The 25,424-nt window shown below is 42.9% G+C and overlaps 1 protein-coding gene across 7 annotated transcripts in view; it reads right to left on the bottom strand.

The window, feature by feature from the left end:
• LOC101943176 (uncharacterized) overlaps positions 1-25,424 on the bottom strand; it is a 73,068-nt gene that overhangs the window by 7,343 nt on the left and 40,301 nt on the right. For 5 of the 7 annotated variants that reach the window (XR_010591220.1, XR_010591217.1, XR_010591219.1 and 2 more), the window contains exons 1-14: positions 20,313-20,511; positions 19,236-19,346; positions 17,713-17,842; positions 17,170-17,263; positions 15,735-15,885; positions 15,445-15,607; positions 14,808-14,933; positions 14,148-14,210; positions 12,378-12,500; positions 11,218-11,373; positions 7,834-7,887; positions 5,584-5,801; positions 4,073-4,149; positions 634-744 (exon numbers count right to left, since the gene is read on the bottom strand). Coding sequence is in view for 3 of the 7 variants with exons in the window: in XM_065560230.1 (XP_065416302.1) it covers positions 634-744; positions 4,073-4,149; positions 5,584-5,801; positions 7,834-7,887; positions 11,218-11,373; positions 12,378-12,500; positions 14,148-14,210; positions 14,808-14,933; positions 15,445-15,607; positions 15,735-15,885; positions 17,170-17,263; positions 17,713-17,842; positions 19,236-19,341 (1,572 nt within the window). In the remaining 4 variants the exon portion in view is untranslated. Of the gene's footprint in view, positions 1-633; positions 745-4,072; positions 4,150-5,583; positions 5,802-7,833; positions 7,888-11,217; positions 11,374-12,377; positions 12,501-14,147; positions 14,211-14,807; positions 14,934-15,444; positions 15,608-15,734; positions 15,886-17,169; positions 17,264-17,712; positions 17,843-19,235; positions 19,347-20,312; positions 20,538-25,424 lie in introns of those variants that run through there. The other 2 variants (XM_065560229.1, XM_042853063.2) reach the window with 2 other exon arrangements.

Here is a 25,424-nt window from a genome sequence, read left to right as displayed (position 1 = left end):
GGTTTACTGTGTTTAGAAAATATTCTGTTATACAAATATTGACCTTTTGAGTTATCCCTAAAGCACCTCCTTTAAGACTAAATCCCTCCCTCCCTCTTGGTTTTATAATTATCCAATGCACTTCACAGCTAAAAGATCTGGAATCAGCACCAAGAACAGTTAAATGCCATAGTGAATTAAGCGTTATAGCCGTGTTGGTCAGGATATTAGAGAGACAAGGTGGGTGAGGTAATATCTTTTATTGGATCAACTTCTGTTGGTGAGAAAGAGAGAAGCTTTTGAGCTTACATAGAGCTCTTCTTCAGATCTGTGTAAACTCGAAAGCATGTCTCTCTCGCTAACATAAGCTGGTCCAATAAAAGATATTACCTCGACCATTTTGTCTCTCTAATGGTGAGCTAACTAACTTCTATGCAGTTACCAGATGGGACACAAATAGTATATCAGACTAAGTCCAAAACATGTCAGGATTTCCATATGAAAAGGCTAAGACTTGGCATGTACCAAATTAAATTGATGGTGTAATACAATGTGGATCCATTCCCAAGACTCCAAAATGAGTTAATCCCCAAACTGAAGAAAATAATTAAACACAAGGCAAAAGCTTCTCCATCGCAAAGTGGAGTCAGTTACCTCTTGGAAATCATGTGGTGGCTCTTTCAATGAGACAGGATTTACATGCCCATTTTTCTCCAGAGTAGTGCTACTACCCAAAACCATGATGAGGGAGCTCCAGCATTTTGGCTGAAACAGAGTAAAAACTTTCAATTAACAAAACCACAGACTTTGGTGAAGTTTGCTGAATCAGTCTTTAGATCTAAAGAAAGACTGAACAAGGTAAATATTATATATTCAAGTAAAGACAAAAGTACATAATATTTGGGATAAAAAATGGTTTCCGGCATGGTACACACCACAGAATCTGCAAAAAAAAAAAAAAAAAAAAAAAAAAAAAAAATCAACATTTTCTGCTTTATGTACCACAAACCAGAATGAGTGAGACAGAACAGAGGGGTTTCTTCCTGCGTGACTCTGTAGTGCTGACAGTGAAATGGTAATATCTGGCCTGTCAGCAAGAAGTCACAAGGGCAGGAGGAGCACAGATATTTGCAACAGTGTGTCCAAGATACTAGTTTCAGAGTCACTGTGCTGACCACACTCTGGAGTTATACATTGGAGTATACGGGGCTTGTCTTTTCCCCTCTTATACAGACACTATCCCCACTGTGCCTCACCTGAAGCAAAGGCTGCTCCCCCCTTCCCTCCCCCCCCCCACACCCCTATCACAGTACAACAAAAGGCTTCAGGGGTAGACCTTCAGATGGTGCAATTGTCATAGCTTCATTGATGTCAATGTCATGGACCATACCATGGACTTCTACCCGCTGACGGTTAAAAACATTCAACCATGGTAAGTTTTATTTGCTTTGTTCTAGGTCAGGACACTGTGGTAAAGGTGGTCAACTTGACTTAGATTGCTTTTCCCTTTTACACAGTGTCAGAGGTGCCTGCAATTCTTCACCACTCCTACCAGCCCACGGCTCAGGTTCATAGGTCCTGGAGTTCCAGTCCTTTTCTCTTCAAATTTCTTTTAACAGACAGATAGTCTTTCCATCGCATCCTCAGTCTTCCATGTTTTCTCACTGTTCTTTGGTGGTCATTCTCCCATTCTTATCACATGTCCAGCCCACCTCAAATGTGCACTTTCCAGCCCAGAGTCCCAAGTTCATCTTCCCCCTAATTTCTTCCATGCACACAGTCTACCCTCCACTTGCCTGACAATCTTCTCAGTATATTATTTTCTATGACCTGTATCTTGTTTTCTTCTATCTCCAGGAGACCCACTGTTTCCAAACCATACATCACAGAGGGAAAAAAAAAACACAGCACAGACTTCTCCTTTCAAATTTGTTACTAATTGCCTGTCCCACAGTACTCCTACCGCCCACACACACTGGGTGGTTCTTTTCAGTTTGAGATCTTTCTTGATGGCACTGAGCATACTTCCCAAGTACACAAACCTTCTCTTTTGATTCTGCTTCTCTCCTGAAATGTCAGCCAACAGCTCTTCTTCCACCTTCCTTAGTTTTCTGTGTTTACCTTCAAACCATGATCTTCAAACACAGATGCCCACTCCAATGCCATATTTGCCAAAAGGGCTGGACTGTCAGCTTACATTCATTTTCTCTGTCTCCCCACAGGCTTGGTTCTCCTACTAATTAACTCCAAATACTAGGATGAAGAGAAGTAGATTCACAGCACACTGCTTTCTCTCAAGCCCACCGTCACCTCAAAACTCTCCAAAATTCCAATACTGTTACCACCTAAGCTCTTGACCCTCAATACAGCTCCTCGATCTCCTCCACATCTTGAAGTCCCCCTCCCATTCATCTCCATACTCCAAACACCAACTCCCACTGTACAAAGTCACATGCTTTCTCAAGATCAATAACTGCTACAACGCCCTCCATTTACCATTCTTTCAAGCGTCCGTCTCATTGCAAATATTGCATTTGCAGTACTCCTTCCCTTTCTAAAGCCACATTGCTCCTCTCCTATACACCTCTACCCTGTTATAACGCCACCTGATATAACATGAATTCAGATATAAAGCGGTAAAGCAGCGCTCCGGGGGGAGGGGGCTACGCACTCCGACTGCTCAAATCAAGTTCGATATAACGCGGTTTCACCTATAACGCGGTAAGATTTTTTGGCTCCCGAGGACAGCGTTATATCGAGGTAGAGGTGTATTTTCCTCCGTCTTGCACTTCAACCTTGTCCCCGAAACCCTCTCAAGGCCTTTAAAGGATTGACTTAACATTGTCACGCCCTGATCGGTGTTTGAATCATTTGCACCATCCTCATCCTTCCAGAGAGGCACAATCAATCCTGTTCTCCAGTCATCTGGTAGCCACCTTACCCAGTACCTCCAGTTGCCTTGATCATATCCACAGTTCTCATCTTCACCTGCTGCTTTACCATTCTTCATGTTATTCGGTGTTTTTTCTACCTCCTCTACAGAGATGGATACCTTCTGAGACTTTCCCATAGTTGTCAGCAGTGCTTGAATTTGCAGCTTTCTTCTCATTTAATGGCCTTCAGAACTATTTTTTCCCCATACCTCTACCACTTCTTTAGGGTTAGTCACCACACAGCTCCCATTCGTCACACAGAGTTATTCATATTTTGTTTCTTTTTCATCAAGCCAAAATTTCCTGCTACCATCTTTCTGTGTAATTCCTCTTCAGCCTCCATTCTTACCTTAGCAACTGACTTTTTAGCCTGTTCGTATGCATTTTAGAGTGTCTCATTAGCACGAATCCTCAAAATTCTGAATATTTTTAATTTGTTTGTACAGACTTCCACCACCATCTTATTCTCCGAAAGCACTCCCATCTTACCACTAAGAGTGTTACCTCCACTGCCTTAATGAAACATTCTTTAAACTTCCTCCATTCTTCCTTCAATGACTTCATCGCCATTGGCAAAGGGCGAAAACAAGCCTTCCTTTACTTTTTGGCAGAATTCTTCCTTACCACCCTGCTTCTCCCTTTACATAACGACCAATACAATTTCATCTTCTTTCATGTCAACTCACTGAAAACTGGACTACATAAGGGGACATCTGACAAAAAACGAACTGATGAGGTTCTAGTTCAATCAACCAATCCTTTGCACCATCTTGCTTTTTACAGCTTCCCAGCGATCTCTACTTTGTCACTGGACCCTGCTGTACCTCTGACGGACTGATCTCAGGGCTAAGAGCCAGGAACCCCCAAGTTTGACATTGATTAGTATGTGGTCTTGGGTAAACTGCCGCTTCTCTGCCTCAGTTTCCCCAACTGTGGAAAGGAGCTAATGCCTGCCGAGGAATTGAAAGGATTATCTTTTTACAAATGTTTTGAAAATATAAGTACAGTATTAAAGTTTGGGGGAAAACCTGGCATAAAGTCAGAAAAAAAAAAAAAAAGCTGCTCAACGGTGTATTCTTGTATTAGACAAACAGTGGCTCTATAGAACAGAACTGTATAGAAACTAACACCAGAAGCATAAGATTAACCCAAACACTCACATTTCTGTATAATGACAGATTGCAGTAAAGGAGTTTGAGCGCATGCTTAATTAGAATGGAGTTCTTCACAGGAGAACCTAAGGGAGGAAAAAAGTAGACAACTCCTTAAACCTGATAAAAATGATGGAAATGAAGTGCATATTTAAAAAAAAAAAACAGGAGGCAGATTTAATTAAGTACAGTAATGTTTTTACATGTATTTAATGTTAAGATTTGTGTCACGGTTATTTTTAGTGACAGACAGGTCACAGGCAATAAACAAAAATTCAGAGGAGCCAGTGACCTGTCTGTGACATTACTAAAAATAACCAGGGGGCAGGGCTGGGGGTGGGGTGGAGTGGGGAAAGAGAGGGGGGAGACTGACAGCATGAAGCTGAAGAAGTTACAGAGGTCTGGTAAAGTCACAGAATCGGTAACTGCCGTGACCTCATGTGTAAGGATACAATTTAAACACCAGTAAAGCAAAGAGGGGATAGAAATGAGAAGTGTCCACGCTACTTTACAATATTTCATGCCACAATTCTAGGTTCCAGTCATCAGTTTAATATGCTCCCCCAGAGTCCTTAGGGACATGTACAAGCAATTAGGGGGGAGGGATAGCTCAGTGGTTTGAGCATTGGCCTGCTAAACCCAGGGTTGTGAGCTCAATCCTTGAGAGGGCCACTTAGGGATCTGGGGCAAAATCAGTACTTGGTCCTGCTAGTGAAGGCAGGGAGCTGGACTTGATGACCTTTCAAGGTCCCTTCCAGTTCTAGGAGATAGGATATCTCCATTAATTAAAGATACTAAAACATATCACATGGAATAAATCCTCTCACCAGGTACAGAAAGTTTACAGTACATGACTATTGTGCTTAAATATCCCATGCGCCTACAAATATCACCAACTAATAGTTACTGAGTGGACTTGTGTGAAATAAGCTTGGGGTATCAGACTCGTTCCTGTGGGGCAAGTCTGTGTGTACCAAGGTCTATTATCACAATAGTCTCAGCAGAAACCCTCTAATAAACCACAATGTACACAAAGGCAATGTATACATTGCCCACATTATCCTGATATATCAGCCTTGACCTTGAGCAAATGCCTTTAGTGAAATGGGTCTCAGTGTCTCCACGGTCCGTTCACTCATTTGCTCAAGGTCAAGGCTGACACATCATGACAGTGTGGGTAACATATACGTTTATGAAAGGGTTTAATACTCAGCACTTTTTAAAAAGGCAGTCCTTTAGAAAAAACAAAAAGGAGCTGAATGGCTGACAAGGGTTAGTATCTGTGTAAGTTAGAGCATGGTAAAACAACAAAGTAATTTCTGCTTGAGTCTAAAACTTAAATAGCATTGTTCCTCACCAACACTGAAGTACCATGCTTTAACCCAGATAATTTATGGCTGAGTTGGAAGTTCCATAAATCTCATGTTAGATTTAATCCAAACAGATAACCACACACAACCATAGTCAAGTGGGGTACCAAATGGATAGAAGCAAGAAGCACTTCAACGAATAATACTTGCCAATTGAAATCCACTCTCCAGGGTCATGAAAATTATTTCCACAGGGAACACTCCCAGTTCTGAACATCTTTAGGTAGATCTCAAACTGGAAAGGGGTTATCCGGCAGGCGGTACAGCATGCAAGGTTATTGAAGGGAAGCAACAATGAATGTACAGCACTAACGAAGTCTCCACTTTTGCACAAGTAGAATGGGATTTTATCTCTAAGCTTTCTTAACCTGGATACAAGAAAGGATTGCAGATTTGATTTTTGTGGATGCCATTAACAACATGGAAGCATTACCGGGATTTCCTTTGAGACCTCTTTCCACTTGGCTTCCCAAGAACTCAGTTTGACTCCAGACTTCGTCACTCAGGTATCTTTATTTGGTATACAGCAACGCTACACTGAGTTGATTAGACTCGAATGAAGGGGGTGGATGTAGGGTACATCACAGATCCAAGGTTACAGAGAAACCATCTTCCTTTATGTACCTTTACAGATTTCATTACATTTACTATATGCTGCGTTACACATTTTGGGATTGGCTTGGTTCCTTTGTAGGAACCAATCCCTTTACAGCAAGCTTTGCCCACGCATCATCCATGTTCAACCTACTCTTTCCAATCCCAACTTATCTTGTTCGTTGTTATTTTGCTCTTTGTAAATGGTTCCCTGGTTGTTCCTGTGACTGCACCCCATATTCACCACAGGGATATCATTATGATAGGATTATAACATAATTATGATGCATCTTGTACAAAACGTGTCATGGGAGGCGTCAATGGAAAAGTTATGGATTGCTGAAGGATTATCTTATTGTATGCATGTATCATTTTTGTATCTGGAGTTACTAATAATGACTATGCATCTGTATTTCAAACGTGTTTGCTCCTGGGTAACCCACAAAGTAGCTCACATCCAGCACATTGGGAATGAACTATTTAAGGTAATGGCCCATCAACCAAAAAAAGGCCACAGGAAAAGCTTAGCCTCACCTAATAAGCTTCCCTGTGGACACTTCAGCCAAAATATGGGTAATGGATGCCATGACTCATCGAAGCACGCAAGGGCATGTAACTAAATCATGTGATATTGGACTCCATTTTGGTGCCTACACTTTTCCACAAACTGTGCTGGGGCTTGTTTGGGACAATGAAATTCCCTCCACATGAAAGAAGCTTTAAAAAGGGGGAAGTGACATCACTTGGCCTCACTCCCTCTACAACACAACACCTGAGGAACCAAGACTGAACTGGGGAAGGAGGTCCTAGACGGGAAAGAAGAAAGCCTGCCTGTGCATGGAAGCTTGGTGGACTGTTTGTACTATTTAACATGGTACACTGCTTGATTCAAATCCTGTCTAGTTTGTAAAGCTTAGATTACCTAAAAAATAAAACAAAATGCAATCTGCTTTGATCTGTATGTTCACTTATAATCACTTAAAATCTCTTTCTGTAGTTAATAAATTCATTTTATATTTTACACCTAAAACAGTGCGTTTTGCTAGAAGCGTTTGGGGAATCTGCTCAGGAACAAAAACTGGTGCATTCTCCTCTCCGCACCGAGGGAGGGGCAGACTGGGTAATAAACTTATACTGGCCAGGCTTTTGACCAGGGCAAGATGGTACAGTCCAAGGGTGCAAGGCTAGGGAGCTATGGGGAGTTGGCTGCAGCCTCTCTATTGTTAGTTCATGAGTGGCTGAGGAGAAGCATTCATGTAACTGCAGCTGGGTGTGTCCCTGCCTGTGTAAAGGTTTGAAAGAGTGCAGGACCAAGAGCCGTCTGCAGCTTGCCACAGTCTTCAAAGTGTGAGAGGAAGCCCAGACTGGCATGCCAGAGGGCTCAGCGGTACCCCAGTTCCAGGGTGCACCCCAGGGAAGTCTGTCACAGTTCCTTCCCCTTATCTTAGTTAGTTCAAACATTCTATTTTAGCTCACTGACCCTTTTACCTATCTTAGTTAGCACAAACATTCTGTTTTCAGCCTGCTGACCTATTTGTCTTCCCAATTTGGTCTTCCAAGACACATGCCTCCCCCATGCTTACTCACTCATGTCAACCCAGGCCTACAAATGTTATAAAAAAAAAAATATCAAATCTGGATCCTACTATGTTTACCAGCTAATATTTGTTAGTGATGCAATGTTGTGTTCAGCAACTAAAAAAAGTCTGTCAACCAGAATCCTTTCTTTTCAAGTTGTGATTTTACTGAAGATTAGACACACTGCATCCCATAATCTTAAAGATAAAAAATAAAAAAGCCACTTACCCTAGAGTGTCATTGCATTTCACAGCTTTCAAGTAGCGAACTATTTCCTTATAACTAAGGAAGGGAGGAGAAGAGGAGGCATTAAATTTTGAGCAGATGAATGAGGAATACTGATGAGAATTAATGAGACAAAGCAATAGCTCCCACATAGAAGACATTTATGTTCAGAAAAAACAAAGGCCTGGATAAAACTGCTGGTATCTCGTTTTCCGATAAACCCCAAAAGTACTGAAGTCCCTGGACAGATAAAAAACAAACAAAAGAACGGGCAGCACTCACCAATACAGAGTTATTCAATATTTAAGTCTAGGAAAAGGTCACCACTGTGGTACTGGCTGTGGAAACAATAGGAATTTACCTTCTCTCTATACCAGGGGTGGCCAAACTGTGGCTCTTTCACAGTTAAAATGCAGTCCCAGAAGGACCCCCCCCCATTCTCCGTCTACCAGACTCGGGGGCTGGTAGGCGAGCTTGGGGCTTCTGCCCTGTGGCAGAATGATGAGGCTAGGGGCTTCTGCCACAGATGACTGGTGCCTGCTGAGGCATCCCCTACATGAACCTTCAATCCTGGTCCTGTACTTAAGCACGATTGCCAAGCTATACAAGCTACACGGGGCGAATGTGATCTGGAAACTGCAAAGGCTACTCCCTATGCAGCACCCACTGAAAAACAGGAATTAAGAGGATACGTGTGCATGCACATGGTTATACTGGAGAGAGATAATTACTAGCTTTAATAGCACCTATGCCAGGGGTGGCCAACCTGAGCCTGAGAAGGAGCAAGAATCTACCAATGTACATTGCCAAAGAGCCACAGTAATAAGTCAGCAGCCGCCCCGCACCCCGCTTCCAGCACCTCCCACTCCGCTGATCAGCTGTTTCGTGGCGTACAGGAGGCTCTGGCAGGGAGGGGGAGGAGCGAGGGCCTGGCAGGCTCAGGGGAGGGGGCGGGAAGGGGTGGATTGGGGGCAGGGCCTGTGGCAGAGCCAGGGGTTGAGCAGTGCGTACCCCCCGGCACATTGGAAAGTTGGCGCCTGTAGCTCCAGCCCCGGAGTCGGTGTCTATACAAGGAGCCGCATATTAACTTCTGAAGAGCCGCATGCGGCTCCGGAGTCACAGGTTGGCCACTCCTGACCTATGCTATGCTTCCCCAATGGACTTCCCAGTGGAACAAATTCCAAAGGAAGAAACCACTAACAGAGAAGCCAGACAACGAGGGTTGAAATCTAGGTTCTGGTAGCAAGTGCTGTGGCAGCCTATCAAATGAGAGGGTTGACTCACATGACTGGGGCCCCAAATCATTCAGATCCTTAATTGGACCATGAAGATTTGTTTAGACAGAACCATGAACATCAAGTACCTTGAACTGTCCTTAACATTCAAACTGGATATGAATACAAAAAAGAGGAACAGAGTTTTCTTACAAAAATGGATACGAAGTTTTGAATGAACCCAATTAACATTTAATTGGAAAAAGCTTTCATTCTATCCCCAATGGCAGCTGCTATTATAGGATCTAACCTTTACAAAAGGTAGAGTCAGTACAGACAGCAATTTACCCAGCAAGAAAATGTATCTTTATACACTCTTTGAAAGAGTCATTTGCACAGGTCCCAAACGTATTAATTGTATGTTCATAGACCTATCAAGGTTTTATCAATGTTGTAAGAAGTTTCAGAGACAAAACCGAAGAGATACTGTTAACATTACTACTTATGGCCTTACAGGAAGCAGATCAAGAATCTCTCTAATAATTCACTAGCTTTCTACAGTGCCTTGCATCCAGTGATCTAAAAATGCTCTGTTAACATCAATCAAGTCTCACAACACCCTTGGGAGATTACCTCTACACATCTGTAAAATGGGGATAATGCCTGAGGCCACAATCTGTGGAAGAGACAGGAACAGCTCCCAGAGTCCTAATTTCTAGTTCCTTGCTCTAGCCCAGTGATCACCAACCGGTCGATCCTAGAGGATCTTGCATTGGCCCCTTCTGGGAGCGGTGTGGGGCCGGGGTAGGCAGGGAGCCTGCCTCAGGAGCAGCCACGCTGTGTCATGGACCAGGAGCCGCTGGGGGTAAGTGCTGCCCGGCGGGAGGCCATACCCCAACCCCCAGCCCTCTCCCAGAGCCAGCACCCCATACTCCCTCCTGCAGCCCAAACCCCAGCCTTGAGCCTCCTCCCAGAGCCATCACCCCAAACCCCAGTCTGACCCACCTCCCAGAGCCAACCTCCTACCCCCTCCTGCACCCCAACCTCCTGCCCCTGCGGTGACCCCTCCCTTCCAGAGCCAGCACCCTGTATCCCCTCCTGCGCCCCAACACTGCCCCAGCACAGAGCCCCCTCCTGCACCTCAACCCCCTGCCCAGAGCCCCCTCCCACACTGCGAACCCCACTGTCCCAGCCCAGAACCCGTACCCCCTGCCAAACCCCTACCCCAGCCCAGTGAAAGTGAGTGAGGGTGGGGGAGAGCGAGCCATGGAGACAGGGGGGGGATAGATCCTGGTTTGCCCTTAAATTCAAAAAGTGATCTTGGGCGTAAAAAAGTTGGAGACCACTGCTCTAGCCAGTAGAACAAACCGCGCAAGAGAGAGTCTCTCAACTCTGTACCCAGATTAGAATGTCCCATTCCTACCAAGAGATTTTATTTTAAATGCCAGGCATCTGGCCGAATACCACAGTTGCCAACTTTCACGCGGTAAATAAGCACCCCGACTTTCACAATAAGCCAAAAATCAAGCTATCCCATTTCAAAACAAGGCCAAAACAAGCCAATCCCTAAAAGCCCCAACACCCTAAGTGACTAGATCCCCCCGGCGTGCAGTCTGGAACGGTGGTGGGCCCTCTGTGCACCCCTGACTCTCTCCCCTTCTTGCCCCTCCTCCCTCTGCTTGCCGGGAGCCGATCAAAAAAAGAAACAACAAGCTATAAGCCAAACAACCAACAAGCCAAAAACTAGCCAACAAGCAACTCACAAGCCAATTAAGCCAAAAACAAGCCCAATTTCTGAATTTTTTTCGCGGGTTTGACACGTCTGCTGAGAACGCCTGGGGGTTAAGGAGACAAAAAAAAGGAGCAGAGAAGAGAAGAAGGAAGCTTCTTTGTGAATTGTGCATTTTAAGACCAATAAGGGTGTCAGAAGCACCTTTGGATGGTCTTTATAAAGCATGAAGGAAAAACATTCATTACACGTTGTCAGTCGTCATATATATATATATATATATATATATATATATATATATATATATATATATTTTTTTTTTTTAAAAACACACACCCCCACCCCACCCACCCCGCAGCAATGTTAGGTGTTTGAAAGACACCATGCTCTATAAAGCGGATATGATGCAGAATGCAAGTCCTCAAAAGATGGATAAGAACTTACTGTCCCTGGTTTTCCATTTTTTCTACTCGAGCCTGTATGACAGGAAGTACTTCCCACAGAAATACTTTCTTTCCTTTCTGTGTTCTTTGACCAGTGATGTTCTGGCCTTTTAAGACAGTTGTCAGTAATCCATGATCCCATGGCACCACATTTAGGCTGAAAATTAAAGTTAAAGAATATTTTTCTAAAAACTATTGCACGGTACTATAAGAATTCACAAAACAGAGCAAGGAGACACCCATATCACTGCAATACCACAATTTTTTTAAGTGTTAAGGTTTGGTGCAACGTGGACTGCTACAGTATTTCTAAAGGTTATGACTCATTTCAGAAAATTAACTTGATGGACCCCACGTTAGTCATGGCAGCAGAATGAAACTAGCACCAACTAAGCTAGTTACTAGCAGACCTTGGTGCACTACATCCCCAGTATTCAGGACAATTATTCGTTAGAAGAAAATGGTGTTGGAATAGATATTTGTGTCATACGATTGGGTTGCTACAGAGATTGTATTGATCATGACAGACTAATCCTTCTTGCTAAGTCATCATAATGCTCACAATATATTTGACGCAGTAAATCTTGAGTTTGCTAAACTAAAAACATCTTAGAACCTAGACCACATAACCATTGCATCTAAAAATGGTTGTTTGCCACCCGAGCGCTGACAGTTCTAATTTAAATGTCCACAAACCACACAAGCATGACACCATGTAGCTTTTTCCAAGGAATTTCAGTAATTTTGTTTGGACGTACCAGAATATTAGCCAATGTTTTGACAATGTGTGTCTTATGGAGATATGAGCTATCATAATGAATGCTTACGGTCACTATTACAAACAGCTTCTGAACATTTCCTGTAGTGATTTCTAAAGGCAAATAAAAGTAAGCCTGATGCAGCCCTGCTGTTTTAAGCTTCCATTTCCCAGACTACCAGTAAAAGGAATATTTAGTAGGACACTATAACTAGTTTCTATTAAACCACACGCCAGGCTTAGTCTCTGGACAGATTTCAAGAGTTCAGGTTGTTGTCCACAGTCTGTTGTAGCAACACATTAGAAATCCCAATGGATATAACATGTAAATACTCCCTTTCACACTTGAGTACATTTAAGTCCACCGAGTAATAACATTTAGCCAATAGAAGCAAAGGACATACCTATTTGAGAAGGCATAGCAGTGACACGGAAGTGAGATAGTCTGGAAAAAACTAATGAACTTTTCATATAAAACTTTTGGAAAGTCACACAGCACGAGCATCCTCTGAAGTTGTGTTGTAATCCTGCATTTACAAAAATAAACTAGTTTTAAAAGTCAGTGATGCGAGTAAAATCTTTTGAAGCCAGCTGAATTGTTCACTAGGTCAGTTTCCTTTTCTGATTAGGAACAAGTCTATAGTGTTTTATAAAAAAATTCGAATGGATACTTTGGATTAAAATTTAGATTTTGTATAAAAACAATTTTACAAGATTTACTGTGACACTACACCCTATATTCATCATGGGGGTATGGTTATGAAATGATTATGACGGAATTATGATGCAATTTGTACAAGATGAGCCACGTGAGGGGTCATTGGAAAAGTTATGATTTGCCTGTGTGAATGCTGGTGGAAATGCAGGACCGGGAGCGGTCTATCGCTTATCACAGCAGCGCAGTGCTGAGAGGGAGCCCAGGCTGGTGAGTCAGACGTCTCAGTGGTACCCCAGTTCCAGGTGGCACACAGGGGGTGGGGAGAACCACCATCACACTTACAACCAGTGTAAGTCTTTGGTTTTTAAAATTCAAGTATTTATTGTGGGGGGTTTTTAAATCAAAGAGCCTCACACACTATTTGCAACATAAACCCTACAGCATCATGCCAGTGTGTACCAAACTAGATAGATCATTTGTAGTCAAAATTCAAAAAACAAAAACAGAATAGGAGTGGTAACAAAAAATTTTTTGATTTAAAATTTAAATTTGAGATTCTTTATTTTAAAGTAAAATATTTTAAACTACACTGTCCTTTTAAATAAGTAACTTCAAATGCCATTACAAAACACTTTGTTTTTAAATAGGTACGTAGCAGCAAGTAGGAAGTCAATTCTGACATGAACCATTGATATTGCAAGAGTGGTGGTGAAAACGCGCTTGATTTCACGGTTTCTGTCTTAAATGGGAGCTCCTAAACAAATCAAGGAAAACTGGAGGGCAAAAAATAAAAAAATAAAAAAAATCCTATTTCATGTTCCTTCAGGATCATGTTTTTATTCTCTTGAAGCCCAAGTCATAACCAGGACTCCCTTGCGCTAGGTGCTGTACAAACACAGAACAAGACGATGGTCCCTGTCACATAAAGTATACAATCTAAGTGATATGGCATTAACTTTGTAAAGAATTATTTCCCTAATGTAAAAAGCAGTCATTTAAAATGAGGACAGATGTAGGCTATACCTGGCCATTGGTTTAAATTAGGGAAACAGTGGGAGGGAAAAGATTTAAGTCTTCCCAAAAATCAGTTCTTAGCTTTGTGGCTGGTGGATTTACTGTTAAAAGTAAACTGCAAAGCTAAAGTAAGAATTGAGTTAAGCAAAGAAGTGTGTGTTACATGTCCCCATTCCTCAGGCTTCGGAAGAAATTTAGTAGAGTGGTAAGTTTTAACTAACCTTTTCTACTGATCTATCCTGGTTTATATAATACAATTGTGTAACATTATGGATACAGTTAGTAGTACTTAGTGTTAGAGCTATACAATTCACCTTTAAGGAATTCTAGATCAGGAAATTTAGATTTCAAGCACCAAAGCTATTTTAAACCCTTCAGTAACTGAAGCTGGCCTTTGAGGATCTGACGTGTTAATGTACTTTGTAACACAACTATAGAAACTTTGCAGCCAACCACCATCCCATTGACAATGAATCTCACACCATACTAAGCAAAGTCTTACCTTTCCATTAGACAAGGTACAGCCGTCCTCAAAGATGCAGAGACACCAAGATTTTGCAAGTTCCTAACACAAATGCATTAGTTTAGTGCTTACATATTCTTCCTAGGACTGGTTTTAAAGCAATCAAATTGACAAGAGAAACCAGTTACATAAACAGATGACATCTACCCCATTGAACTTTATTAGAAAAATATTCCAAAGTATTTGCAGCGTTATAACGTACCCAATGCACTGAGTACCTTCTACAATTAATATTATCTGTATTACAATAGCGCTTAAAGCCCTGACTAAAGTGAGGGCATCTATTGTGCTAGACACTGTACAAATATAGAACAAGAGATAGCTCTCTAAGGCAGGGGTTTACAAGCTCAACACACAAAACAGAGATGGAAAATTATTACTCATTTTAAAGATAGGGAACTGAAACCGAGAAAGAGAGTGACTGGCCCAAGCTCATAAAAGAAGTCCAGATAGTAGAAGTTGCAATCCAATTAACTGTTAGACCATCCTCCCCCTTTGTTTGGGATTTCCAACCTCTCTCCCGTTTTGATTTAAAATTATTTTAAGCTCTGCCATGATTCAGTTATAAATCATCTGGGGCGAACAGCCACAACTGTGGCCAAGGGGCTTGGGGATTAGCTGGTGAACTGGAATACTTACTGAGCAGGGTCCTTATGAAGTGCTATTTCTTTGGCTGCTCCCAGGAGCATGACCGCAGCAGCTTTAGGGTTCTCTTTTTCTGCCTGATTTAGAAATGTTGTTACCAGTGCAAAAACACCAGAATACCTAGGAGAATGAAAAGTCCTTCCAGTGAAGTAGGTCTGCTCTGAATTGGTGTGCCAGCAGGAAAAGCATTTGCACAAAATACTATAGTTAGCATTTAAATGGACTGGTCACGATACTTCAGATGCTTTCAAGTGAAAGACACAAGTTGTTTAAAGTAAACCGCAACATTTAAAAGGAATGTATTGGGATTGAAATTGGACCCTCCACCCCAGGGAAAAAAAAAAAAAAAAAATCTAGTCAGGAAGCCGAATTTATAATTCATGGAAGTTTAAAACTAAACAGTGAGGAAAAACTGTTAAATCTTTGGTCACACAAGGACAGACGCTAAAGTTTAGGGTTTATTTATGGATCCTGGTCTGGCCTAACTGGGGAAGGGGAAAAAGAAGCGAGTTTTCTATGGCACGGTTTAGTTATTAACCTTAGGTTGTCATGAGTCTAACTGTACTGGAAAGCAAATCCCTGTGAATTAAAAAACATTCCTTGGAAATTCACTGAACCTCTCATCAGTTACCTGTATATAAGCTCCACATGGCGCTGTCTGCAGATATTACATTGCCCAGGTCCCCGTTTTGGGTGACAGAAACATTCATGTGAATTGGGAGACACTCTCTCACCAACCAGATATTTGTTATATTCCACTGAAAGTTCATGGACAAATTCTATCAGAAGGTTTCCTGGGGGATTGAGGAGGAAAGAGTGTTGAAATAAGCTTTCTTCTAGAGTGTTATGCCCATAAAAAGTCCTATATATTATACAATAAACCTCGCTGATTCTGGGACAGCACAAAAGCATAATGCTTACCACCCTGTCGAAGGTCTGAATCTATATCTGTGAGCTCCAAGTTGAACATCACAAGAACACCAGCCAAGGCCAAACCACGCTGGTCTTTCCAGAATGTGCTTTTGTTATGTGCATTGCAGTGACAGTGAGACGGGGCTGTCCAGTTTTGGCACTGTTTTATGAGGGGAAGGGGGGAAAGGAAGAGGAAAAATTGCATTCAAGTTAACCAAAACAAAAATTAGTTACGATCCCTTGCTCAGAGAGGTCAACATTGCATTCGTATTGCTAGGTATCTTTTATACTGAGCTACTGCATATTCATATGCAAACGTTAGTTGATTTTACAAACTGTACAGTAATATACCTGTGCCTGGAAAGGCATAATCTACACTATAAACCTCCTTGATAAATCTACTATGTCAAAATTACAAAGTAGTACTTCTTCTCACACATTACCAGACCTAGACTAAAGAATATAAAACAGCCAAGGTCTGACTGGTTGTGAGCATGGAGATTTCAGTTCTATTTACTCTTTAATACGTTTCTTTCAGTTGATCATTCCCAGTGTACTCAAAATCCAAATTTAAGATACTGGAGCGTGGATTTCAATCAACAACTGGAAATACTATTACAGGAGAGGAATTACATGAAAAGCAGACTGATCTAGAAAGAGTGAGAACTGGATCTTAGAAAGATTAAGCCTTTATACTTGTGTAACTAACTCACAGGAATGTTGTGAGGCTTAATTATTTGGTACCTGTAAAGCACTGTTATCCCTGGATGAAAGGCATATAGTTTAAACCCAAAAAGTTTAGTGAAGGGGGAGGGTGGGGTGGGGTGGGGGGGGGTGGGGGGAGGAAGAAGAAGGGGGAAAAACCCTGAAAATATTTTAGGCCACTTTTGAGCTAATGAACCATTTTCTATAGAACACTTGGCTCCATGTTCAAAACTTCCCTAAAATCTTGGTAAAGAGCTGGAATATTTTGATGAATTACACATTTTTAAAATTTTAGCCTTTTTTTTAAACCTGTCTGCAACAAAAAGTGGAGAAATCTGAATACTTCTGATATCAAGCTAATCCGGGGGGGTGGGGGGGGAGAGGAATCAGAAGTTACTTCCACAGAAGCCACAATGCAAGCCACCATCATTGTGTCCGAAGCAAACAAGAGCTACACCAACTGAGAATCTGGCCCTCATAAATTTACAGAAATTGCTTCCAGTAAGTTGTTTTAGTGGCAATTCGAAGAGAGAATTATTGATGTTTAGGAAACTATGTTAAAATACTCAATGTTATATTATTTATTGTTTTAATTAGATCCTGTATAAGAGGACAGGATACTGGGCTTGATGGACCTTTGGTCTGACCCAGTATGACCGTTCTTATGGTTCCTATTATACAGTTGACTTTGGACAACTCAAGGCTGTGTTTCATAACTACACCTCAAGTCCTTCCTTACCTCAGAAGCTAGTTTATCACAAATGTAGCAGTAGCACTGATGACAGATATTGGCATTGTTCTCAAGGGGTGAACGTGTTTCACACTCTGTTCGCCTGTAGGTTGATAGAGCAGAACACTATTTATAGTATACACTAAGTAACTGTTCTGTTCCTCTTCTACTTCATGACAGTTTTTCTGATTATTAAAATCCTGCCACAATTATTTAACACAATCAGCTAATAAACTTACACCGGTGAAACTTAATATATAGCACTAAAGCACTAATAAAAACAAAAAAAAAAACCCACGGTATTTTAGAATAGCATGTGGCCCAGCAGGAAAGTTGAGACCTTGCTTTGTGCCCTGATTGCAATTATATGATTTAAATTTTCTAGCCATAAAAAAAAAAAAAAGAGGTCACTGATATGGGGCTTTTTCAGACTCCTCTATTGAAATTTAGTACAAATTAAATAAATGCACACAAAATATCAATAATAAAAGATCTGGTATTACTCCCTATAAAAGAGGAAACCCATAGTATCCACTATGCTACTGAACATACTCAAATGGGTGTGTCATACAGTCATATCTTGCATGAGGCATCACTTTCCCTTGTTTACAGAAAGTTACTACTAGTTCACATTCCTCATCCACAATCTCTTCAGCTTTCTTGTCTTCCAGAATAGGTTTTTCTGTAAAAAGGGAAATACATTGTGGTTTATTTCAGAGTAAAATGATTTCAGATTTAGTAAAAACCCAAACTAGCTATTGGCTTTTATTCATTAAGCATGGTGGGGCAAAGACTGTCTTTGTTCAGTGTTTGAACAAAGTTTGAGCTCAATCGGGTGCTGGTCTATGACTGGCACTACCACAACAGAAATTAAAGGGGTTATTCACATCGATACAGGACAGGCATTGGAAATCCTACTGGTACTTTGATACCACACACCAGCCGCATTTAAAGAAACTTGTTAACAACTTAAAACTACTTTGTGCTTTAAAAAAAGTTAACATTTCTGGAGATCTTACGTTGAATGTTTTTAAAAGATGTGAAATACTAGGAGAACCTTGTGCTTTCTCTCTGTTTTTGAAAAAGATCTCATTTTCTAGCAGCATAAGCACTAATATCACACAGCTTGTCCTTGTATTAGTGACCCTCCTGATTCTCCTCCCCAGTTTGTTCACCTATTACGTTATTACGGTATCTGCTGCTAAAGCCCGATGAAGATTTCCTGCATTTCAACTACTTCCCCGCATTTTAAACTGAACAAAATGAAGGATCATTAAATGGCAAAAGATGACTACAATTTATTTTATATTTGTCTGACTTAGGTCACTTTCCACGGGGAGAGGGACCAGATGACCTAACATGCCATTTCCATTTCTAGTTTCATGCCAATAGGACTCACTACGTTGAATGGTAAAGGAGAGACGAGTTATCGCTATTTAGTAGGAGACTTCAAAACAAAAACAAAAAACAAACAAAAAACCCACCATACACCAACAAACAAAAAAACCACCAATAACTACTCAAGGATACGTTCTCTCCCCCCCCGGGGAGAGAGAAGACTCTACTTTTTCTGATGAAAATTTAGATTCTGGGGAAACAGTTAACAAAACCACTTAAAACAACTTTCCTTAAGTTTCCTTTACTTTGCCCTTTAAAGGAATTTAATATAATAGACACCAATTTAAGAGAGACACGGTCCACTTAAAAAAAAAGAAAAGAAAAAGGATGAGTTTTATATGCGTATTTCGTACCTGCTTTTGTAACTCGCTACAGCAAATATTGCCATAACAGAGAAAGGAAATGCTTATTTTTCCAGTTTGTTTAGTAAGTGCATTTACAAACATTTTGTTTGTACCCTGTTTTATTGCTGCCCCTGGTTAGTCAATTTTCTTTTTTGTTTTTGTGGTGGTTATACACTGCAACAAGACAGAGGAAACACCCTCACATTTTGATTATTTTAGAACTACAAACACTGGCAGGGAGACTCAAGAGCAATAGTAATACTTAAAACAAATCTGAACTAAAAAAAAAGTCTCTTTGCAGAGACTTACACAAGGCAAAAGCACAACACTTACGCAATGGTTCAACTAACAGGACTGAGTTCCCGAGAGGACTCTCAGCTTCATCATCACTTATCAGGATCACACTTTCCTCCTGCGCACCTCCTTGTTCTGGGCCCATGATACCTAATCTCAAAAAGAGAAAACAATTTGGGACTAGAGGAGAGAAATAAACTTTGCTACAATACATTGCTCTTAGTATAGAGCTTTTCATCAAATGACTTCAAAGTGCTTTACAAAACAGGTCAGTGTCATTATCCCCATTTTACAAAGGGGGAAAATAAGGCTCATAGAGGGGACGTGATGTGTTCAAAGTTGCCCAGCAGGCCAGTGGCACAGCTAGGAATAAAACTCAGGTTTCCGGAGTCTCAGTGCAATACTCTATCACCTAGGCCACCCTGCTCATCCTAGGAGCCTTTAAATCCCACAGATGCTTTGGCTCGCAGCTCAGAAAACCTTATACAAACACCACCCACAACACCGAAAGCCCCACATGAAAGTAACTAGAAAGTCTTTTAAAAAAATATTTGGACTTCTGACTCGTGATTTAAACTGTTCCTGCAGAACTAGACCAGGAAAACTAGAAATGGGCTGAAGAGACCATTCCCTTCTCCCCCCACTGTCCCCGACCCCCAGACCTCCCCATCCCCCAGACCTCCCCCCCCTCTCCCCATCCCCCAGACCTCCCCCCACTCTCTTCCACCCTTGTTGTCCCCCAGACCTCCCCCCCACTGTCCCCAATCCCCTCCAATCTCTCTCCCCACTGTCCCTGACCCCCAGACCTCCCCCAGACTTCCCCCCACTGTCCCCAATCCCCTCCAATCTCTCTCCCCACTGTCCCTGACCCCAGACCTCCCCCCACTGTCCCCAATCCCCTCCACTCTCTCTCCCCACTGTCCCTGACCTCCCAGTCTCCCCCCCACTGTCCCCGACCCCCCCCTTTCTCCCAGACCCCCCCACTCTCTCCCACCCTCGTTGTTCCCCAGACCTCCCTCCAGCCCCCCCACTGTCACTGCCCCCCCACCCCGCCCCACCCCACAAACCTCCCCCAACCCCCGCGCACCCTCGCCGGCCCCCTCACACAGCGCCCACCCCGCCACTGCCCTTCTGCCGCCTACAGCGGCCGCCGTCGCTTTCAAGTCTCGCGGCTGATGCACCAGGCAGGACTTCCGGAGCCGCGACCCCGCGCGGAGGCCCCGGGACGGGGCGGTGGCAGCGGCGCTTCCGCCAGGACTTAACGGAGCCGCTACGCGGTCACGTGACGGGCGCCGCGGTGGCCATATTGGCTCCTGGCGCCGCTTGCGGAAGGTTCCATCTGAGCCAGACGGGGGGGTGCGAGCGAGGCGGGGCATTGCGGGTGCTGGGCCCTGCAGGCTTAGAGGCGCCGGGCTGTAGGGGGCAGGGACAGCCGCTGGACCTGGGTCCCACCCCAGAGACCTCACCCCCCCCCACTCCTCATAGCCCTGCCCCAGCCAGAGCCCCCTCCTGCCCTGCAGACCCCTCACCCCCAGCCCAGAGCCCCCCCTACACCCCAAACCCCTCATCCCCAGCCAGAGCCCCCATACTCCTCAGCCCAGAGCCCCCCCCCACTCCCCTGCCCCAGCCAGAGCCCCCTTCTGCCCTCCAAACTCCTCACCCCCCTACACCCCAAACCCCTCAGCCTGGAGCCCCCATACTCCCCAGCCCAGAGCCCCCCCACTCCCCTGCCCCAGCCAGAGCCCCCTCCTGCCCTCCAGACCCCTCACCCCCAGCATCCCCCCACACCCCAAACTCCTCATCCCCACCCCAGCCCCCTCCTGCCCTCCAAACCCCTCATCCCCAGCCCAGAGCCTTGCGTAACTCGAATTTTGCGTAAGTTGAAAACATATACCTGACCTTTACGCAAAAAAAAACAAACAAAAAACCCCTCTCCTATTTCTAGCTTATGTAACTTTTTCCGTAAGTGCGGATTTGCGTAAGTCGGGTTTGCGTAACCCGGGGGGAAGGAGGGGGGCGTCTACTTTCTATCATTTAGGTTACTCACTTTTTGCAGGTTCAGACCATTTATCTTTAGGAAACATTCTAACAGCCCTGTCTTATCTTAATCACCTGTTAATCACGCTGTTTATAAACACAGATCAAGGAAGGTTTTTTAAAGTCTTTTTAAGCTCCCCCTAGAACTCTGTGCATGTGCAAAGCAGAGATTGAGTGAGGATGAAAAACAAAAAAACAAAAAGTGGAAGAAGCCCCCCCCCAAACCCTGCAACACGCTACTTATAACACATTAAGAGCAATTTTAAAAAAACAACCCCAAATCCACTTATTGTAAGTGGCAAGTTGCTTGCAGTTTAAATGCGGGGAGGAGAAAAGGCCAAGCATGGAGCCACTGTATACTCTTAGGCCTTGGCTACACTGGCAATTCGCAGCGCTGCACTTGCTGCGCTCAGGGGTGTGAAAAAAACACACACCCCTGAGCGCAGCGAGTGCAGCGCTGTAAAGCGCCAGTGTAATCAGAGCCTGCAGCGCTGCACGCTCTCTCACAGCGCTGCAAGCTATTCCCCTCGGAGAGGTGGAGTACTTGCAGCACTGCGAGAGAGCTCTCACAGCGCTGGCGGCGCGACTACACTCGTGCTTCATAGCGCTGCCGTGGCAGCTGTGAATCCGCGAGTGTAGCCAAGGCCTTAGTCCATGTGCTTGGAGAATATAAATCCAGGCATGTCTGGGGGCATTGCTGAGTCACCAGGCAAGGTTGAGCAATGCTTCTGGTGTGGCCTTCAGCAGGTGAGTCATTGCATTGTAGCTCCCTTGCTGGACAATGGCTGTTGATGGTTGTTTGACACCCGTCCCTGAGTTGGTTATTGTCTTTGCAAAGCTAGTATCTGGGCGCTTCCCAAACCCACAGCATATTTTAGTGACAACCATACAGCACAGTTCTCATAACTTCATATGCATTAATGATATACATATTTAGATGGAACAGTGGGTTTCAGCAGATCATAACCTTTTCCACAATATTTCATATAAAGCATGCCATGTGAGGTGTCACAATTATAGACAATGATGAATATGGAGGTTACAGGGCACTCCCCTGGGGTGTAGAGTGTCACAAAGATTTTCTTTGCTTTAGATTGTAATTACAATTTTAACACCTTCTGGAACCACCACCCTCCTGCTTGCCTTCCACAAGGAGTTGCAACCTTGTTGTTGAGAAACACTTGTCTACTATGACCTCCTCCATGACAGGGCCTATAACATTTCGCCCAGTGATTCCTACAGTTCAGGGAATTGTTCTTCCCCACTATAGTTGTGTGTGGGTGTAAAGCAGCAGAATTTAGCCAGTGAGTGGAATATTTTATATTGCCATACTCTTCTTTTTAAAGTGTCACAAACAAATGTGGTTACAGAGTATTTCATTATGCTTAATAACCATTGTGGCAAAATGAGCTAATCACAACACACTCTTCTCCATTAGAAATCGATCAGGCAATAGGGACAAAGTCAACTCGCATAATCAAAACAATATCCATCACACTTCACAACCACCTTGCTAACACTAGATGGTACTTTAGCTCTTTGCTGAGCTTTAAAACTGACAGTTTCTTTCTCTAGGAGCTTGGCCAAGTTGTGCAGTGAAACAGTTTTCAGAGCATGAAAAAGCCATAGAGAGAGAGTGCCACAACTTCCGATTATTAACCTGGCACCTAGGAAGCTATTGAAACTCAACTGCCACATATTCTCAGGTCCTTCTAAGGGAATATAAATGTCGAAGGATTATGCATAAAACAGGATATTCTTAATAAACAATCTTCTAATTTCCAGGATTAGGAATGCAATGTATTATTTGGGCTTAAAAACGAGCAGGATGTGTGAAAGTATACCATCTGGTTGGGGAGGATTTGAGAACTAATTCCCGAGAAATTAATGATTACCAGCAATTAGTTAATAACCCAAGGAAAATCTAGGGACTATTTTGATTTTACCAGAAACATCATAACAATGAAGAACAATTCTGGTATTGTTACTATTAGAAGCTATGCGGGGAGAAACACAACTAATAATATGACTGGTGTTTTACTCAAATGATGCAAATATAGTGTAGTATGTTCTCTAAAGCTTTTACTATGTATTAGAAAAAAGTTTTCATGAGAATGATCACTATTCTATTACTAATAGGATTGGATACATTTAATGTCTTTATATCTTTAGTACATTGTTTCAATCTTGGGTGCCTAAAATTAGGCATATTCTGACACTTAACTAAGTAGCCTGATTTCAGAGGTGTGGAGCACTTTTTGGATAGATATTTCATCCACCAGTGAAATGGTGCCACCTCTGTAACATAGCAGCACTTTAACAGCAGACAGTAACACTACATAGAAATTTAGGGCAAGAAATGAAGGATTGACACTGCAGAGGGAATTAATATGAGCAGAACTAGAGTTCTGGCCAGAACACCAAGGCTAAGACTGCAACTCTTGGGAAAAGTGCCATGGAATCGTGTAATGGCCAGAAATGGTCAGGACTTCAATGTTCCATCTCATCTGAAACACATCTACGTTGGAGTTTTCTCACCCATAAAATGGAGGGCGGATGTTCTGTTTATACTTTTAGTTTTGTGGGGGTAAAAGAAGTTGATTGAATTTTACGCAGACTGCATTCATGCTATCCCATTGCTCCATGCCAGGCTTTGTATTTGTAAATGTAGAGGAATTTATCTGCAAGTTTGCATACATATTTTACATATACAGGATTAGAATTCAAAATGACCTTGACAAGTTGGAGAATTGGTCTGAAAGCAATAAGATGAAACTCAATAAAGATAAGTGCCAAATACTACACTTAGGAAGGAAAAATCAAATGCACAACGAGAAATAACTAGCCAGGTGGTAGCACTGAAAAGCATCTGGGAGGTATAGTAGATCAAAATTGAATGAGAGTCAACAATGTGATGCAGTTGCAAAAAAAGGCTAATATTCTGAGGTGAATTACCAGGAATGTTGTACGTGTGGCACAGGAGGTAATTGTCCCGCTCTACTTGACACTGGTGAGGCCTCAGCTGGAGTACTGTGTCCAATTACAAGGAGTAATGGGCATAAACTGCAGCAAGGGAGATTTAGGTTAGATATTAGGAAAACCTTCTAACTATTTTACCATATCATTATAAAAATTAATCAATTGGAATATAAATAATATACTTACATTTCAGTGTATAGTATATAGAGCAGTATAAACAAGTCCTCATCTGTATGAAATTTTAGTTTGTACTGACTTCGCTAGTGCATTTTATGTAGCCTGTTGTAAAACTAGGCAAATATCTAGATGAGTTGATGTACTCCCTGGAAGGCCTTTGTGTATCCCTAGGGATATGAGTACCCCTGGTTGAGAACCTCTGCCCTACCCCATTCCGCCTCAATTCTCAGTCCCACGTGACATCACCATTCCATCAATTCTGTCCGCCAGCACTCCTCCATCAGTTTTCTCCCTCCGTGCCCCCAGATACCATGCACAATAATTCTGTTCCCTCCAAACACTCCCTCCCATCAGTTCTTCCTCCCCTGACACCTCACCCATATCTGTTCTCAATCCCCCAAGACATCCATCCATGACTTCTCTCCCTCCCTACACACATCTTCTGCTCACTCCCATAATCTCCTCTTGTTCACCCTCCTCCTCAGTACTTCACACACAGACTGAGCTCTTCTGAACAATTAGAGAAGCACCTGCTCTCCTTCCCCAACCCATCACTCAGCACTCCTGGTGCTAGACTCCTCCCCAAGACTCTTCTGAGTGTCTGATTGGAGGAGGAGAGGATCTGAGATCAGAGAGGCATTAAATTGCGTGCTATAAGGAGGCGGCAGAGTCAACCACCAGAGCCAACCACCGTGACAGCCAGGAGTTGGGGGCAGGCCAGGAATCTGGAGAGAACTGGAAAGTCAGAGTAAGTGGCTGAAGCCCCAGTAGCTCCATCTGGGAATGAGAGCTGCAGAGAAGGGAAGCTTCCTGTCTGCGTCCAGCAGCCTCAGTGAGGAACTCCCTTTATGTTCATCACAACCAGTCCTGTCTCCTCTCTCCCACAGAGCAATGGCAGTTGTTATTCTCCATGCTTCATATGGTGTAATTAGTGTTTGCAAAGTGCCTTGAAGACTTTTCATGAAAGGTTCTGTACAAGTGCAAAATATTATTATTATCCATAGTACTGTCACTCTAGCTAAGGTGGGTGTTATT

The sequence above is a fragment of the Chrysemys picta genome, chromosome 10 (genome assembly GCF_011386835.1).
Source record: "Chrysemys picta bellii isolate R12L10 chromosome 10, ASM1138683v2, whole genome shotgun sequence".
Taxonomy (NCBI): Eukaryota; Metazoa; Chordata; order Testudines; family Emydidae; genus Chrysemys; species Chrysemys picta.
Note: the sequence above shows the minus strand (reverse complement) of the source record. Positions and strands in the feature narration are given on the sequence as shown.